At 35.5% G+C, this 18,322-nt stretch overlaps 1 protein-coding gene across 2 annotated transcripts; it reads left to right on the forward strand.

The window, feature by feature from the left end:
* Window positions 1–212: 212 nt before the first annotated feature.
* Window positions 213–12,553, forward strand: LOC149797552 (uncharacterized). Of its 2 annotated transcripts, none has more exons than XM_089960430.1 (6): window positions 213–313; window positions 3,350–3,425; window positions 6,141–6,251; window positions 6,618–6,734; window positions 7,025–7,111; window positions 11,814–12,553. In XM_089960430.1, exons 1-5 carry the CDS (start codon window positions 296–298, stop codon window positions 7,075–7,077), a joined length of 375 nt encoding a protein of 124 aa, XP_089816556.1. In that variant the 5' UTR covers window positions 213–295; the 3' UTR covers window positions 7,078–7,111; window positions 11,814–12,553. The 2 variants fall into 2 exon arrangements, with proteins under 2 accessions (XP_089816556.1, XP_089816555.1); XM_089960429.1 differs by lacking the exon at window positions 213–313 and adding an exon at window positions 1,855–2,084.
* Window positions 12,554–18,322: the final 5,769 nt, after the last annotated feature.

Raw genomic sequence — 18,322 nt, forward strand, 5'->3', positions numbered from 1 at the left:
ACTCCTCACATCCCTGTGTGTGTGTCCGCTAGAAAAGGTAGTTCTACGACATTTCTTGTTGTTCACTATCACATATGCAAACTGGTAAGTTGTTTGCTTTCTTTTGGAGTTTCTATTTTTTACTCACATTTATTAAATCGATATAAGACACACTCAGGATTTAAACATGAAATATTGTTTTTATGAAGAAAGTAGTGCACTACAAACACGGTTAGCTGCTTCTACACTGAACCTGAACTGTCAGGCATTCACGTACTGGCGTTTGAAAATTAGAGTGGAGCAGAAACTAATCGAAATGACGAACCAACAAGAGGTAATTAAAATATTTTAATATATTGACAGTTCATCTAAGTCGTTATTCTGCTTTAATTAACCATTTCAAAAAACTACATATTTCTCTCTCTCTCTCTCTGGACGGTTTGACTAAACTTTACCATCATTCATAGGTCCAGTGACATCGTCGTACGGCACAAGTGAAAATCCACAACGCTCGTATTTTCATGGATTTTCGCTCGTATCGAGCTACTTTATACTTTAATGGGGGGGAGGGGCAAGAATTTGGCATTTTTTAAATTTAATAATTAATAATCGAATTTTATAATATTATAATAGGTTTATGAAACAACACATCATTAAATACGCTACAGTATATGTGCCTCGTAACCGTCAAATTTAACATACTGGCCAAGTGTCGACTGGATATTGCAACTATGTATCATTGAAATTATGAACACTGTAGATAGATCCCAAGGAAAGTGTAAACATGCTGTTACGATGAACCAGATTACTGTAGGTTACTTGGTACAAGTCCATTTCAATGTTTTGTCAAACGCAATAATATTATTCTACCTCACTCCAGATATATGTTTATTTTGTCGCTTATGCATAAGAGGGGAGAGTGGACTGGAAAAAAAAGGATTCCGATGAAACTGTGTACCACTTGAATTTCATTTAGAAAGCAGGGACTCTTAATACTTTTATGGTTATTTTTCATGTCATTTATGATTAATCAATGAGTAGAATTCATCATTGATCTACAGGCCTGCAGTTGAAAGAATGTCTATATATTCGTATTATTGCGCCATGCGCGGATCACAAGTTGATATACCAATAATATTGGTATATCAATTTTACTTTGTACCAACACTTTAAATATCTTGTTATATATATATATATATATATATATATATATATATATATATATATATATATATATATATATATATACATATATATATATATATATAAGAACAGCATACATCATGCCATGAAAAGAAGAAAGAAAAATTGCATAATTTTTCATATATATGTTTTAAAATGGCACTCTACAGGTTTTTCTTCTGCATAAGGTTAGAATTGTAGAGAAAAAGAATTTCTAAGGTTGTCCACACTATTTCTTCTAGCTATTTAAAAGAAGCATGTAGATGTTAGCTATTGTTCAAAGAAATTTTAATTCCTTTTATTTTGGTGTGTGACTGATGGGCAGTGCCGGATAAAGACATTCCAGGGCCCTAAAAACTGATTATATTTTATCCCTCTCCCTTACAAAATATTGAACTATATAAAAAATATTCAAAGCTTTAAAAATGTGGGAAAATACAAGTGTTGCATTCGTTCTAAATCAAATTTCTCGGACTTGTGGATAGAAATGGTCATATATAATTCATTCAATTTTATCGTCAACAATCCAATTGAACTTTTTCTGGTGCCCCTGTTGTATAGCGCCTAATCTTTAGAAGCTCTAAGCGCATTATAACCGTACAGGAAAGTAACATAGAGGTATGGTAACATTCTCTTTATTGTGCAGTTTTAAAATGGGTAACTACGTTACACCTTTCTCTTTCAGAGGTGCATACTATCTGTAGGGCACCTTCAAATGTGGCCTGTATATATCTCGCATGACAGAAGTTATCTGTGACGAATCCGATTGTTCTCCAATGGCAACGCACGAAGTACAATCGCGTTCCCATAATTCCTTTGTACAATCGTGTTCGTTGCACAGGAACTAGTACATACCGAATTTAACTACAATACGGCTGAAAATGGGACGCTTCGGAGGCTGCTTTAGGGGCCTTCGAAAATCGGTAGGTATCAAAATATATTTTAAACATAAATGTTTGTATTACTGGCGCGGTTCATTGGGTGGACGCAAAGATGTTGAAATTTATTCATAAAAGTTCAGACGACACAAAGTAACGTCACACGATTATCCATAGGCGATGACTGTTTAGCATTAGAGTTGTTTCATAATAATAATAATAATAATTAATAATAATAATAATGAGATCTTTGTATAGCGCCTAATCTTTAGAAGCTCTAAGCGCTTTACAACATTAGACAACGCCTATAAGATATAAAAAAGAAAAACATTTAATGTTATGATTAAACAAAAAACACCATGAAATTAGAAAACATATATATATTAGAATATTGAAGGTTATAGTTGAGAGATAAATGATATCGCCACCACCATAACGATATCACTATAATCGCAATTTTGGCGATATCGCTTTGGAACTACATTCTTAATCTATTTAGGAAGTATACCTGACCATATCTGTTATTTACACCTAGATTTCCATATTAAGTCATATTTAATTCTTTCCGTCTCGCCCCTCTCTCTCCCAAACAACAAAAGCAAGTTTTAAGTATTAATGTTTCATAATCAGTTTTCCACCGGAATCGTTCAAATTCTACCTGATCTTACATGACTTGTAAAATGTAAAGTCGCTTTTCTAAAATTATGGTAAATATATCAGAACTTATTTTTTATGCATTAATATAGTTATACAGTCATCAACCGCACTAAAACACCTCGCTCATGACATATTTTATACGTAATTATCTCTACGTAATGTGTGTGTGTGTGTGTGTATATATATATATATATATATATATATATATATATATATATATATATATATATATATATATATATATATATATGCCAATGTAGATATGACATATATTAATTAATGTAAGATATTTTAAGTTCAACAAACATCTTAGAAAGCTAATGAGAACTCTTGAGATGAAAGTTTGAGCTATCTGTACTTAATAAATATTCGTTTTTGTACATTCAAAAGAATATTGCGATTGTGAGAAATATTAACTGTTTGTAGGACGGACTGATATATATTTTAATTAGGTGTTGTTAGTCAAGATAGATTAGGAAAGCATGAATACGAGGACATGAAATAAATGGAGATTATTCCTTTAGATCTCTGCATTATTATGCATAATTAGAAGTTTATATGGCGCATATAAATAACATCGTAATAAATTCATGAATAATGAATTTAGTGTTAAATTATTTTGACAAAGTTCCTTTATGATATCATATTTACAGTGCGGTGAGTTTGGAGCCAGACTGCGTAGAAGGGTGATTAGGGGAAAGGTTGTTCCTCAAGGAAAAAATGACGTAGGTGAGTACATTGCCGTATTATTTTGTAGTACAGTGAAAAGTACAGATCTGTCTTATGAAAATGATGATTTGATGTCTAACGTTGTTATTGAAGCCTCAAGACTTGCATGCAATTAGTTTTATGTATATCCCTTACACACCCCCCCCCCATTGCTTGTAAAAGTGAAGACAAATGAATGCTTTGATTTCTAATAATTATTCAGTGGTACAAGTTACAACTAAATTAAACATTCATACTTGGTTACTGATAACCTTCAAGTCGTTGTACTCTGGTGATCTTAAAAATCATGGTGTAGCAACAAGATAAAGGCATCAGCATCTTCAGTACTGGTGGTTTTCAGTACAATGAAACGTGGGATGAAGGCACAGGCCAAAGTTGTTTGTTGGACAAGATGTAGAGAACGTTCAATACCCTTGCATGTGTACTTGGATTGGCATTTATAATTATTAGTAAAAGAAGAAAAAAGAACGTGTGTTGTTTAAAACAGACAGCTGATGAAAATGAATGCTGTCATGAACTTGGAAACATACTGGAAACAGCATCAAACACACAAACTGTGCCTATCCTTGAAATACACACACAAATGTTCACGTAATTTGGCATACCTTTTCTCTCAATATGTACTCACAAATATTTCCAATACACACATATATGGAATCGTGTGTATGTTTGTGCGCTCAAGTACGCGCACGAAAATAGTTATTAATGTGTATTTATGTAATTTACCGCTAAAATTCAACACAAAGCTAGCAGTCTTCTATGAGATGTACTTTCGCAGTAAGGTCTAGCTGTTCAGGTTCTCAGACCGAAACCAACCATCATTTACATATCAACATTAAGGTGACGCTCTACAGTTTCGTATTTTCCATAGGCTTAGGATTTTAAAGAAAAAGAATTTCCCTGGTTTTTATCACTGGTTATACTGGCTATTTTGAAAAAAACAACCTTGTATATCTTAGGTATAATTCAATGAACCTTTAATTCCCTTTATTTTGATGTATGATTGATGGTGTAATATGGGTTATAGAGTATACAGCTCGGCCTTACTCCAGATGTGCACCTTTCAAAAAGGTGCTAGCTCCGCTTGGTCATTTTCACTTTCTGAAATTCAGAGGTAAATTGTATAGAAAATAGCAGATAACCTTTTTTTACATTTTATATATTTGGTAATTCATTCATTGCATTTTCAGAAGCCGGTATTGTCTAGTTGCAAAATTCATTTTCCCTGTTTTAATAGCTGCTATACATAGTGTACTTTAGCCTAATTCAGGCTGATTTTTTTAGCACAAGGGAGCAGTCATTTTAGTTAGCAGTGTGTTTAAATCATGTACAATTTCCAAAAGTACAATATCCAAAGAAATATCATACACATTACATTAATGCAGCATAGAGGTATGCCAACATTCTCTCCACTGTGCATGTTTTAAATGCAAACAACTTCACCTTGCATACGTCACTCTTTCAAAACTACATAATAACTGGTGAGCGCCCCCTAAGAAACTGAATGTTTTTTAAACCATCTGATGCATATACAACAAGGATTCTCAGTAAGGACAATCAGGACAATAACACGTCTTCAACCGTTATCCCGCGTGCAAAAATAGGAAAATCCAGAGATGAACTTTAAAACACATCTTAACATTCATGCATTTCAATGGTTCCATAAAATGTACGCTATGTATAAAAATAGGTTATACATAGTTTGCATTTGCTCATACTACACTCCTTGAGGCAGTGAGATTTGACATCTTTAAGAGCAGAAAAAATAAGAACAATACAACTGTTAAAATGTTTTAAATAAATATTTGTCACGTTTCCGATATCAATTCGGACTCTCCGTGTTAGAATTACAATGGGCTATAGTCCAGGTAAATTTGATTGAGATGGGTTCTGTTCATACTTATGCCAGTAGACGTTCAACTTTTATCACTTTATAAGTCACAAATGATCATTGATCAGCAGTAAATTATATTGACCAGGACTATAGAATGCATTTGATTGGACCATTGTGATTCTTTCTGTTTGATTAGATTGGTATTTCTGTATGAAAATTAGCATGAATTTTATGAAAGAATAAACTTTCTATCTTTGCTCTCTCATCTTCCCCCCTCTCTCCTACTTACATTTATCTTCATATAGGATTTAGTTATTCATAATACCATTGTCATTATATTTATTTGAGATAATATCTGATCATGTTTGCTTCTGACTTCTGACATTCTGTTCTGTGTTGGTATCGTGTTCAACAATCTAGCTTACTTTACAGATATATTACGTGACAATTAGTAAAGGAAATGTGGGATATTCAGATAGTCTATGGAATCAAATATTAATGATATGGATAATTGGTATCCAAACAATTGAAACTAAAGTTAAATATTTAATTTGAGTTATGCTTCTGACCCCAACTCTTAGCTCCATATTTTCCTCCTGCCAAAAATTCCCTTATCTATCTGAATTTGCATCTTAATGTTATGCTATTTTGAATAACGCATTTGGTCGTTTTCAGATGTGGTTAAGAAACTGATACGGGACATGATAATTCTTCGATAGATGTTAAATATTGGAGTGATTGGTTGATGTTTGAATTATGAACTTTGTAATGAAAGTATATTGAAACATACAGTTTTAGGGAGACTAACATTTGTCTCAGGCTATTCAACGTACAACACAGTCAGAGAATAAGGAATAATATGTCTGTTGTTTTCCTAACAGCTGCATCTGAGTCATTACCTGTGCAGAGCACTCACCCTATAGCGACTTCTCCCAGTGCAATGTATGAGGTCGGCCCATTAAGAGAGGTCAAGACCCCCGAAGCCCTGAACCGTGAGTAGTTAATGGTTCATATATTCAACAGCCAACAAACGAAAATAGAAAACGAAAAGAAATGGAAGCCTGGGTCGAGGGACTCGTGATTTCTTAACATATTTATATGTTTATTTAAAATTTGTTTGTAGATACTCATAGTATGTAGGTTTATAATAAAGACAAGATTTTAATATAACTAACTTCCTGGCTACTTTTCTTCAGGGTTAAATTTGAACACATAGTTGTGATACATTTTCATATTTCATTAAATTTCATAGGCTATACAATATTAAAATGATGAAACATTTCTCCAAATCTTGAGTAGTCAAAATTGTTCAGTAGTAGGATACATTTTGGCTCAGACATTGTATTTGTGCCTTGCAGAAGTCGTTGAAGAATTTGTGGGGTACGAGGTGAAGATAATTAAGGCTCTGGGGCAGATTCAAGACGACACGGTCGCAGAAGAGCTGATGGCTCGAGAAGCCACCATAGACGAGATTAGTAAGTGGAACATGTGCTGATATCAATTCAAATTGTTTTGTTACAGGTTTAATTCTGTTTATTTAAGGTCCTTTTCTGAGCTAATAATCCTGTACAACAGATTGATATAAATCATTAGTGACAGTTCCACCAAATTCTGCTTTGCTAAACTGATATATGCTTTTCAAATTTTATTTTATATATAATTGCCTCTAACGATCACTTGCTGCTTCTATAACACAATCCATGAATAATTAGATTGCAGCACGATCACGTTTGACCGATTATAATGAGTTTCTTAATATTTGTAGATGAGGCAGCTCGTAAAGAGAGAAAAGACAGAATGGCCACAGTTGAAATTTAAGTACCTCTCACCCACTCCCTCCAAAAGATAAAAGGTTAGTGAATGAATGAATCTTTACTTGACTGAATGTGGCTTTGGAGTTTTTGTATTGGCATAATTGAAATGTGTAGTTGTAGCAATGATGCAAGGATTTGTATTGGCAGATATTAAAATATCGATATTATTGTATGATAGAGAGCAGTGTTTGTTTCCTCAACGTTGAGTTGTCTATTTTTCTTTTCTAAAAGTCTAATACTGTAATACACGTTATAGTCCAGGATTTTGTCAGTGTAGGTTTTTATGATTATCGAGTTTAAAAGATGAGGTTTTTCTCTAGGCTAATACAAAGCAAGAATGAACATACTATCAGTTAGAATTCTTACAGCATGTCAGACTGATTTAATACAAATTAACACAAGATTGCAAGGACATAACTCCATGAAATACTACTATTAATTGTAACTTTTTTCTGTTCTATGTGAACAGCCTTAAATAATCTGAATAATATTTGTTCTGAATTTTCTTTTGTTATTATCTCACTAGAGAATTTACATTAAAATCTGAGATGTTATCTAAGAAATCACAGTAATTTTCTTTTGAAAATATCTTCTACATCTGTGGGAACAATATATAAGGGAGATAACCACAACCAGATTCGACACCAATAGTAAAGGGAGGTAGGCACAATAGGGTACAATTTACATTAATTTCAGTTTCCATCCAATGATAACACAGAGTTGACATGAAAGGCCGTTGAAATAATTTTAGTACCACCATCAACTTGTTACTGTTTGGGGTAATACACACTACATCAACAAGCAAAGAATACGATATTTGGGTATAGGACACACGGTACTAATGGTATGGAAAAATGGGAACCAGGCTGGAAATGGGTGAAGATAACACTGGTCAACAGTGAAATCATTACTGACTTGAAAAGGCCCTAATCTGTAGTATTTTGGTGTGCCGAACACGAATATAACCGTGAAAAATTTGTATTGGCTCTCGTTTTGAAGATATTCATATACCTCATTTTCTATGTTTCACTGTGTAAATTTCTCCAGTAGGACTGCAGCAACATCCGGAATAATGATGTAACATTGCATAATACCATCATGCTCACATCATCCACAGTTGATTGCATCATTTTCTGATGCAATGCAATACTAATGCCATGCGGCTGCTGAAGTAAGTTGACGTCAGCAGTGTACTATACATGTGTAGGCCTATTATACTAATGCCAGGCGGCTGCTGAAGCTGACGTAAGCAGTGTACTATATAAAGCCCAATCAGATAGGTTCAGCATTTAAAATATTTTAGACGTTGTGCGAGACAGTTCAAGCTACTGTTACATAAAACTTATTATTTTATCCATTTACGTACAATAAAGAACAGTAATGCCTCGAAAGTGTGTTAATACCGCGGACAATTTTTGCTTTATTTGTGGGGAAGTGACATTTGCCAACCAGAAGAAAAGTATCAATTCTCAAGTGAAGAAGGCATATCATCTTTACTTCGGATGCAAGGTTGGTGACCAAGACAAGCCTTGGGCTCCGCATATATGCTGTGCTACATGTACAACACAGCTTTCACAGTGGTTGAATTGCAAAAGGTCATCAATGCCGTTTGCAGTCCCAATGGTGTGGAGAGAGCCAAGCAACCACCTAAATGACTGTTACTTCTGCTTGGTTCCTCCTCTTTCCGGCGGAATAACGAAGCGAAAGAAGTCGAGAATAGTCTACCCAAACATTCCGTCTGCATTGAGACCAGTTCCACATGGTGAGGGACTTCCTATTCCAGAACCTCCAGCAGAATATTCTCTTGATTCATCTGACGAAGACAAAGGTGAGTCGACCTGTTCTTCTCCTGGTCCATCAGCATGCAGTGATCCAGATTTTCACTGTGGTGCATCATCAACCCCACACAGAATAACACAGGAAGAACTAAATGACCTGATTCGTGATTTGGACTTATCAAAGAACAAGGCAGAATTGCTAGGATCAAGACTCCAACAATGGAATCTTCTAGAAGAAGATGTCACAATTACTGCATATCGAAAGCGCCACCAGCAATTGGAGCCTTTCTTCAGAAAGGAAAGTAATCTGATATTCTGTTCCGATATTGAGGGCCTCATGAATGCTTTAAAAATCACTCATGACCCACAAGAATGGAGACTATTTGTGGACTCTTCGAAACTGAGTCTCAAGGCTGTGCTTTTGCACAATGGAAACATTCTTCCATCTATTCCAGTAGCGTATGCTGTCCACATGAAAGAGACATACGATAACTTAAGGCAGCTACTGAATTCCATTGAGTATAACAAGTACAGCTGGCACCTCTGTGGTGATTTGAAGGTAGTTGCCCTTTTAATGGGACTGCAGCAAGGATATACAAAATACATGTGTTTCTTATGCGAGTGGGATAGCCGAGCAAGGGAAATGCACTACATGAGGAAGGAATGGACTCACAGGCAGAATGTAGCCATTGGAGAGAAGAATATCCAACACCCAGCTCTGGTTGAGGCTCAGAAAATCTTGCTACCACCCCTTCACATCAAACTAGGTTTGATGAAGAACTTCGTGAAACCCATTGACCGGACTTTGCCAGCATTCCGATACCTGCATGAAAAATTCCCTCGACTCAGCGAAGCAAAGATTAAAGAGGGAGATTTTGTGGGTCCTCAGATTCGAGAGCTTTTCAAAGATGACCGGTTCAACAACTTGCTGGAAGGTGACGCGAAACAAGCATGGAATGCTTTTTGCCTAGTTTCTACAAACTTCCTCGGAAATGTTAGGGCAGAAAACTATAAGGAACTAGTAGAAGACATGTTGATGAAGTATAAGAAACTTGGCTGCAATATGCCTCTAAAGATTCACTTCCTTCATTCCCATTTGGATTTCTTTCCTAGCAACTGTGGTATTGTTAGTGATGAACACGGCGAACGTTTTCATCAAGATATCGCAAGAATGGAACAAAGATACCAGGGAAAATGGTCCACTACAATGCTGGCTGACTACTGCTGGACACTCCTCAGAGATGCTCCCGAACAGCTGTACAAGAGACAGGCGAAGAAATCTAAGATGTAGTCAATGACTTGATTTTTTATAGGTAGGCTATTACAGTTGACCTTTTACTATTGGAATGCATTTCGTTATGTAAACATTAATTTCTTGCAGATTACAAAAGAACTAGAGCCAATTTTGCAATTTGACTGTCATATTCGTGTTCAGCACATAAAAATTGATAAGAATTGACTAATTTTATTTCAGTAACATGACTTTTGTAAAAATTTGTTGTCCAGTGTAATATAGAGTATATATGGATTTAGCTGACCAGGATTGTTTAATAATGTAAGTAATGTGTTAGGAAAAAGAATCTTTTGAGAGCTTATCGTAGTTGTAAGTGAGATTTTTTTTTAGAGACATTGTTTAATTGATGGAATTTCAGTCCTTTAACAGTCTTGAGTTTGGAACACTCATTACTAAAATTAGCACCTGACTCTTTGGTGCAGAATTGAAATCACATGTTTCAAACACATGCAGGTCCAGAAAATGCTGCGGCTCATATCCTTTCCTCAATACAGAAGCTGACATCCAGGTTTCATCTACACTGATAAATATAGGTTTGATCATGAGCACTCAAAACTTTTAAGTTATTGAATTTTTAATATCATAGAGTTTGCATAGGTTTACTATGGGAACTGAATTAGTACAATGAGTCCTATAAGCAAGGGACGACAGAAATGCTATTAAGTCATAAATGGGAAACAACTAAACATTTTACTCCCAAAATCAAATTCTCGGACAATGACGAGAATTACAAAATAAAAAAAGAACATTTCGAGTACATATTTCAGTTAAAGGCCATTACTTCACCATAACCCCACCCTAAATTAAAAAAAGTTTTGCAAATATTTACTTAGATTATGTTTGATGGAACGCACACGCACTTTTTAACAACTTACTTGCGACTGGTCGTCTGATTGTCATTTTTCTGCAGTAAGGTTATGAATCATGGCTTATCTGAAAATAAAAATTCTTTTTTTTTTTAAGCGTACGAGTTTTCATTTATTTCACTATTTATTTATAATGGTGAATCCAACGAACACACAACCACTGACACAATTTTTCATCTATCAGCATACCGAGCATGTGCCTTTCCTGAATTGGTTACTTAAACCCTTTTATATTTTGGAAACTCTATGTTCTGACCAAACCTATTATATCTCCTGCATTTGCAGAAGGTTTCATATATTTGTCACCTACATGAGGATGAAAATCTCCCTGTATGCAAAATAAAACAAAGAAAATAAACCAAACATAATTTTAATAAATACAGAGAAGAAACAATGTCAAATGATATGAAAGGTTTTAAATGATTGTATGATCATTGTCATATTTTTAGAATTAAATAAGTAGGATGGTCTTACTTTTAAACAAATCTACTCCTTACTTTCGGGCAAAGAACTTTCAAAAAGGGGAAAATGATGATTCTTTTCCAACACTGACACATCAGTGAAGTAATTTTAGTGCAAACATACGTAGTCTTTATTACGTTAAAGAAAAAATATGTTAGTAACATTGAAGTGGCATGAATTCTTAAGCAAATTTACTCATTTTGTCATCTTCTCAATGGCAATATTCTGTTTATAATTTTAATGTCACTGTATATTATAAGTTTCTTTCTAATTGGCCATTTCGATCGTACTTGATACCGAATGAAAATTATTCAATAATAGTATTCTCTTTCTTTTTCAGATCTTCAGTCTGCCTTTTGAAAAATATAAAATTAAGTTTTCAGGATTAAAGTTTCTAGTTTTTGTATATTATTGTGATTGTGGATATTTATTAAAAGCTAAACTCACCTCACCGTAAAATCGATTTCAACTACAAAATTATCAACCTTAGACATTCAGACTTTTTTATGATTCCTTTTTGTTTCTTATTAAATATTTACTAAAATATTCTTTTAAACAAAATGCCCCCCTTTTTTAAATAAAAAATATTGATTAGAATTCGAGTTATTCAAAAGCTGACGAGTTGTTTTATTGATGTTGGTGTGACCAATATACTGGTCAGAAGTTCAGATGAAATTTTTCATTACCATCTTTTGAATAACCAGAAATCTATTCTTTTTTAAACATCATTTTAGAATAGAATATTCTAATTAGTTTGTTGCTTTCAAAATTGAGTTTAAGTCATCGATGAATGGATGATGCTGAGTTGGTTGTGCATGTTTTCTATTGAACATTGCTACCCACGATTCGGATGACGCTGACTTCTGGATAGAAATTATTTGATCCAGTACATAGAAACAAAAAGGAATCATAATAAGCCTCCTAAAATTAATCTAATATTCAATTATTACAACCAATGTATCGTTGGAAACTTGTGTTTCTGAAATTCTCAAAATGCCATTTAATAAGAATACAGGAACTTTCGATATTTGTACAGTACACATTTTAATTTTTAATGCCAATTAATGTGTATGGCACAATCACCACGATTAATAAAACATTTTACAAATTTCATTTGTCTCAGCATTTCTTTTAGTTTAGTTTAAGAACACTGGCACTGATTGCCAACTTTGTCAAAATGTGTACAGCAGCAGGGAGTGCGAACAGCCTCTACTCGGTTCACTTATATTTCGTCAAATTAAGCCTTCCTACGAAAACACAAAAATCGTTTAAAAGAAAGTGCGTATCCAGCGTAAAACAACTTCGTTTACCCTTATCGCTGGTATGTTTTTTTTTCTTTGTCGCGTCGAAGGAAAAATGCGCGATTGTCGGTGACATTTTGGACGCGCGCACTCCCTGCTGCTTCCTGCGTTCCTTTTCGAAACGCAAGGCCTTTATTGATGTACGAAAAAAAAAATATTTGCGCGTCTGCTGCCATAAATTAAAAGTTTAAATTATCAATGTTGGAGAATCACATTCCACTAAATTTTTCCATAATACTCGGGAGCATTGGCCTTCTCGATAAAAATCTTAAAACGTTTATCAAATACACGTATACGATCTCATAATTTAAGTTTGATTTTATCGAGTATCTCATATAACGGTTCAATATCGTGAATTTGATTATATCTAACAATTATAATTTCACACTGTGTTGTAAGCATTTTAAGGATTTCCCACTCTGAGATTTCTATTTCTTTGATGGTATCGCGTATGCGTTTATCTATCATTTCCAATTCATAAAGTTCATTTTCGAGTTTGTGAAAATCTTACGCGTTCGCCACAACAAACTCCCCTGTCTCTCTCCAGACATAATGTTCGATCTCTTTCTCGTAGTAGACGCGCGTTCCTTCTGCGAGATTGTCACGCAACTTTTATACGAGTTCGTACATGTTAGTTAGTTTTTCCGGGTCCATCAAATTGAGACAGTATTTACTGTGTAATTTTTCAAGATGTGTTTTGATTGATGTTATAATTTTGTCGTTCATATATGCATATGATTTTGTCTAAATGTTTGTTATATTCAGACCCAAAAAAACAACAACATTTGCGTGTCTGTTGTCATAAATTAAAAAATTAAGTTAACAATAATAGCCAACATTGGAGAAGCATATACCACTAGATTAGCCAGAGAGCGACTAGAAGCAATAAAGAAATATCTTCCCGTGTGAGATTCTGTAAGACAAAAATTACAAGCGCGGCAACAAGCACAAGTTGAATATGCAACAGACGTAGAATAATTATTTAAACCCGTTACAACAGCTACTGAAAAAGCTGCGGAAAGAGCTTTATTGGGAGATCGTAAGGACGAAACAAAGAAAGGTATTCTTCCAGTATTAAAACAGACCGCTGAGCAGCGAGAACTAAAAAAGCAAAAAACTTTTACGAGACCTTCCAACTGACATAGCTGCAGCTCAACCTCCGTCCGTCGGCGAAGAAATACTTGACGGTACTGGACAAATTCGTACTGAACTTGCGTCTAAACCAATAGAGGAAAACATTAGACTGATTGCAAAATTTAGGGAGTATTTTGTCGAAGATATTAGAAATACTAAAATAGAAAAATTGCCTGAAAAAATATTAATTAGTATATTTAATAAATCTAGTATCTTAAAACCCGGTTCTGAAAAAGTAACTGATGATAATTTTATTAAATGGATATATCGCATATATAGAAACAGAAAAACAAAAACAAGCCAGAGATGATGATTTAGAATACAGAAGTCTTGATGAAGAAGTAAAGAGACTTTATAGAGAGAAAATAAAACAACTAGAACAACAACAACCCTCCCAGCAGGAACCTTCATATCAACTTCCTCCACCTCTGCAACAGATAGAACAACAACAGTCTTCTTCACCGCAGCAAAAGTTGGTGTCGGAACTTAAAAGGTCTGAAAAAGCAAAAGGAGAAAGATCACCCTTAAGACTATTTAAGAAAACAACAGAAGAAGGAGCTACTGGCAGTGGTTTGGGAAGTGGTCTTACTTGTCTTAACAATATCATCAATGACGTGTCGCGGTTAGAAGTTCTGATAGGAGGCAAACGAGCTGGGAATAACTCACCAGAAATAATTAATGAAGCAGCTGATATCTGTCAGCGATCATTTCAAGGTGGTATCATGGATGCTAGTATATACTATTGATGAACTCGCGGACGGTGTCAGTGGCTACTACAGCAACTAGTTAAATAAATAACTAATTAAATAAAATGATCGTACACAATTGTCATCGTAGACCAGTCATGGTCAGAGGTGTAAACTCACGAGTACCCGTATACAGGATGACTTATGGAAATGGATTCGGTGATGTTGTTCGGGCTTTATTTGCGAGGATGGCTCCTAAAGCAATACCGATCGCAAAACACTTATCGATGAAAGCCATTGATGTTATTAAAGATAAACCTACTGGCGCTGTTGGTAGCGCTGCCGGTAAAGCGTTCTTGGCAATTAAGGATAGACTAGCACGATTAATACGTAGAAAACCTCCACCGGTAAAATTACCAGCCACCGCAGACATGCCTGCAAATGTTAGCAAAGTAATAAATGGAGCCGCAAATCAAAAATTAGCGTCGCTGATAAATCAAGGGATAAAACAAGAAATTAATACAAGTTTGGCGGCGAGAAGCGGTCTTCGTTTTAAACGATAACTTTTATAATAAAATGTTTAAACGGGAATCTGACACAGCATTCGACATAGACGAACCGGTTCTTAAAAATGAAATCAGTGCGTGATTTTCAGTAGTATTCTTATGATGCACGAGAACCAAATCGACGAGGACGAATTGAATTACAAGTTCAGGATACAAGTAGATATTTCTTGCCGACCTGAAGCATTTATTGAAGTAGAAGGTGAAATTATAAAAACAGATGACACAGACTACGCCGCGGGGGTTAATATCGTTTTTGTCAATAACGGAATTATGGCCTTGTTTAGTAGCGCCATATATATGATTGATGGAAACAATATCGAAACGATTCAGAATGATGTCGATGTTGCTACAACAGTAATAGGTTTAGCAAGATATTCTGACGACTTTACAAGATCAGCTGGTCCATCAATGATGTTTGTCAAGGACACTTCTGATTTTCCTAACAGTGATCAGTTTATTATTAGACGACCAAAAACCGCGCTGCTCCTAATCCTGCTTATATCGACGTGGAAGACATGATCATTAATACTAATACAGAATCTAATTTGGGTTTTCACACGCGTAGACAAATGTTAAAAGGTGATCGTAGAAATTTTTCATGTGCGATTCCACTTTCTCATATTTTTGAATTTTGCAGAGATGTCAGGAAGGTAATTTTTGGAGCAAAACATACGGTCGTGCTTGTTAGAAAAAATAATAACAGTGATGCATTGTGGCGACCCCTAGGTGACGCTGGTAAAGTAGAAATAAAAAAAACTATCACTGTGGATGCCGGTAATGATTCCGGCAATTGCTGAAGAACAGCGACTGCTTTCTTTTATGGATCAAGGTGGTAAATTGTTGTTATCATGGCTTACAACAACCACAGATAGTATTCAAAGTAATAAGAATGGTTTATTTACATGGCATATAGCATCACAGAAAAGAGTTTCTGCACCGCGACATATTTTTATTGCTCTTCAGGATATTACACGAATAGACTCACAAACACGGAGTCATATGATATTTGACAAACTCGGTGTCTCAGAAATTTCCTTAAAAATAAACGGGCGTCAAGAACCATCTGAGAACATACTATTAAATTTTGATAATAATCAGGTTGCACGTGCATATCAACGTTTGACAAAATATCTGGCGCGTGATATAAATATTGATGCTGGTTTGCAAATATCACAATTGGATTTTATAACATATTATCCAATCTATTAATTTTCACTAGAGCATCTTGATTTAACTTGACAATCTGTCGCTGATATTCACTTTCGGGCTAATGTGAATAGAGGAGCTATAGCTAATTACAGAGCAATTGCTGTTATACTCAGCGATAAGGCAATGTTACTTGAAGGTGCTGCCGGCCGAATGAGATTCGTTGATGCACCAGTAGAAAACATGTAATGTTTTCAAAAACAGTGTAAACAATTAGATCGCTCCCATTTAAATAAAATGTCATACAATCACGTTAATGTCACTCTGACTCCTGGTCAGGCTAAGAAATTACAATCAAAACACGCAAGTGTGGCCGGGGCAAAAATAACTTTGAAACAAGATCAGATTACTGGTGGTCCAAATAAGCTATCGCTGACTAAAACTCAACTAAAACTGGTGTCCAACTTGATTTTACTTCAACAGCCATCAAAGACATGATTAAAACCGGTGGTATATTTCCTTTTCTCGCAGCAATAACAGCACTGATAGCTGCCGCCGCTCCCGCAGTCGCTAAAGCAGCTGCGTTAGGAGCTGTTGGAACCGCTTCTGGAATGGCATTAAAGAAAGCCACAGGGAAAGGATACAAAAAAAGGGTCGCGGCCTAAGACTTCCAGGAACTCTGCCTTCATGGTACCCAAGACAGTTCTGAAACAAAACACAAGTGTTTTCCCGATGTCAAATTTTGATTTACTCGATGCTGCCAAAAATATAAAAAATTTCAGAGGCGTCTTTATGAGAGATCAGTTACCACAACAATCGAATAATCCAGAAACCGGAATTATTAATCTTGATAATAGCGATGGTCCAGGAACTCACTGGGTTGCTTACGCAATTGATCCACGTGGAATTATTTAGTTTGATTCGTATGGGTTAGCACTTCCAGTTGAATTTCTAAAATACGCACAAAGTATTTTCACTTCCATTCCAGTTTGGTACTCAACGCTACCAACACAAACACTAACCGATCCGCCAATATGTGGCCGTGAAGTATTAAATGTTCTCACCGCGATATCAAAATCAACCAAACCACCTCACAAAGTCGTGCACGAGTATACATTTAAACAATCGTTAAATAATAACGGTTGATATTTACGGAAGATCTCTCATCGAAACAATGACAAAAAAATAACGCGGCGATGTACATTTATCAAAATATGCGACCAAAGATGAAATCGACCATCTTTTATCACTATCCGGGATAGACCCAGATGAGGTTGTTATTTTTCAGGACCGACACGGAAAACTAAAAACCAGCGATATCAAATGGCATGAAATAATTCGTAGGGTTATTGGGGCTACTCCGGGTAACATCCCTGTGTTCACTGATAGCGGAAAAATCAGAGATTCACTAATATCAATTGCGGCGTTAAGAGATGATACGCAGAAAGCTGCAGTGGAACGCGTAAAAAAGACCGGTGATACAATGACAGGTGAACTCAGCATGACGGAAACAAAATAGTGGTTTTAAGAGATCCAACATCCCCGGAAGATGCCGCGACGAAAAGTTATGTTGACACCGTTGACGGTAAATTATCCACGTTGCGGGCCGAGTATGATGTTCACGTAAACGCGTTTTCAAGACTTCGCAGAAACTTTCAAAAAGCCGATGAAACCGCAGAGTACTCCGCACTCCGCCCGCCGCAGATATGAAACTTTCTGATATCAAAACTAACATTGACACGATCAAACAAACACAGCAGGATATCGTAAGTGGGATTCCTGAGATTGTTAACAAAACCAGTTTGATTTAAATACCATCTGGAGTTACTCCCGGGCATATTACCAACATAGTATACACGGTATCATCTGGATTCGCAACATGGTCTAAACAAAACAACTCCATCAAATATACCGCAACAGTCACTGATGTGTACAGGTTGTCTGTGTTCAGTGCTGCGCGATTTGAGAAATTTACAACGTATCCCTGGCGACATTCCACCGATAAGTTTTCCGGGG

Source organism: Sinohyriopsis cumingii, chromosome 6 (assembly GCF_028554795.1).
Source record: "Sinohyriopsis cumingii isolate HCF-2022 chromosome 6, ASM2855479v2, whole genome shotgun sequence".
NCBI lineage: Eukaryota > Metazoa > Mollusca > Bivalvia > Unionida > Unionidae > Sinohyriopsis > Sinohyriopsis cumingii.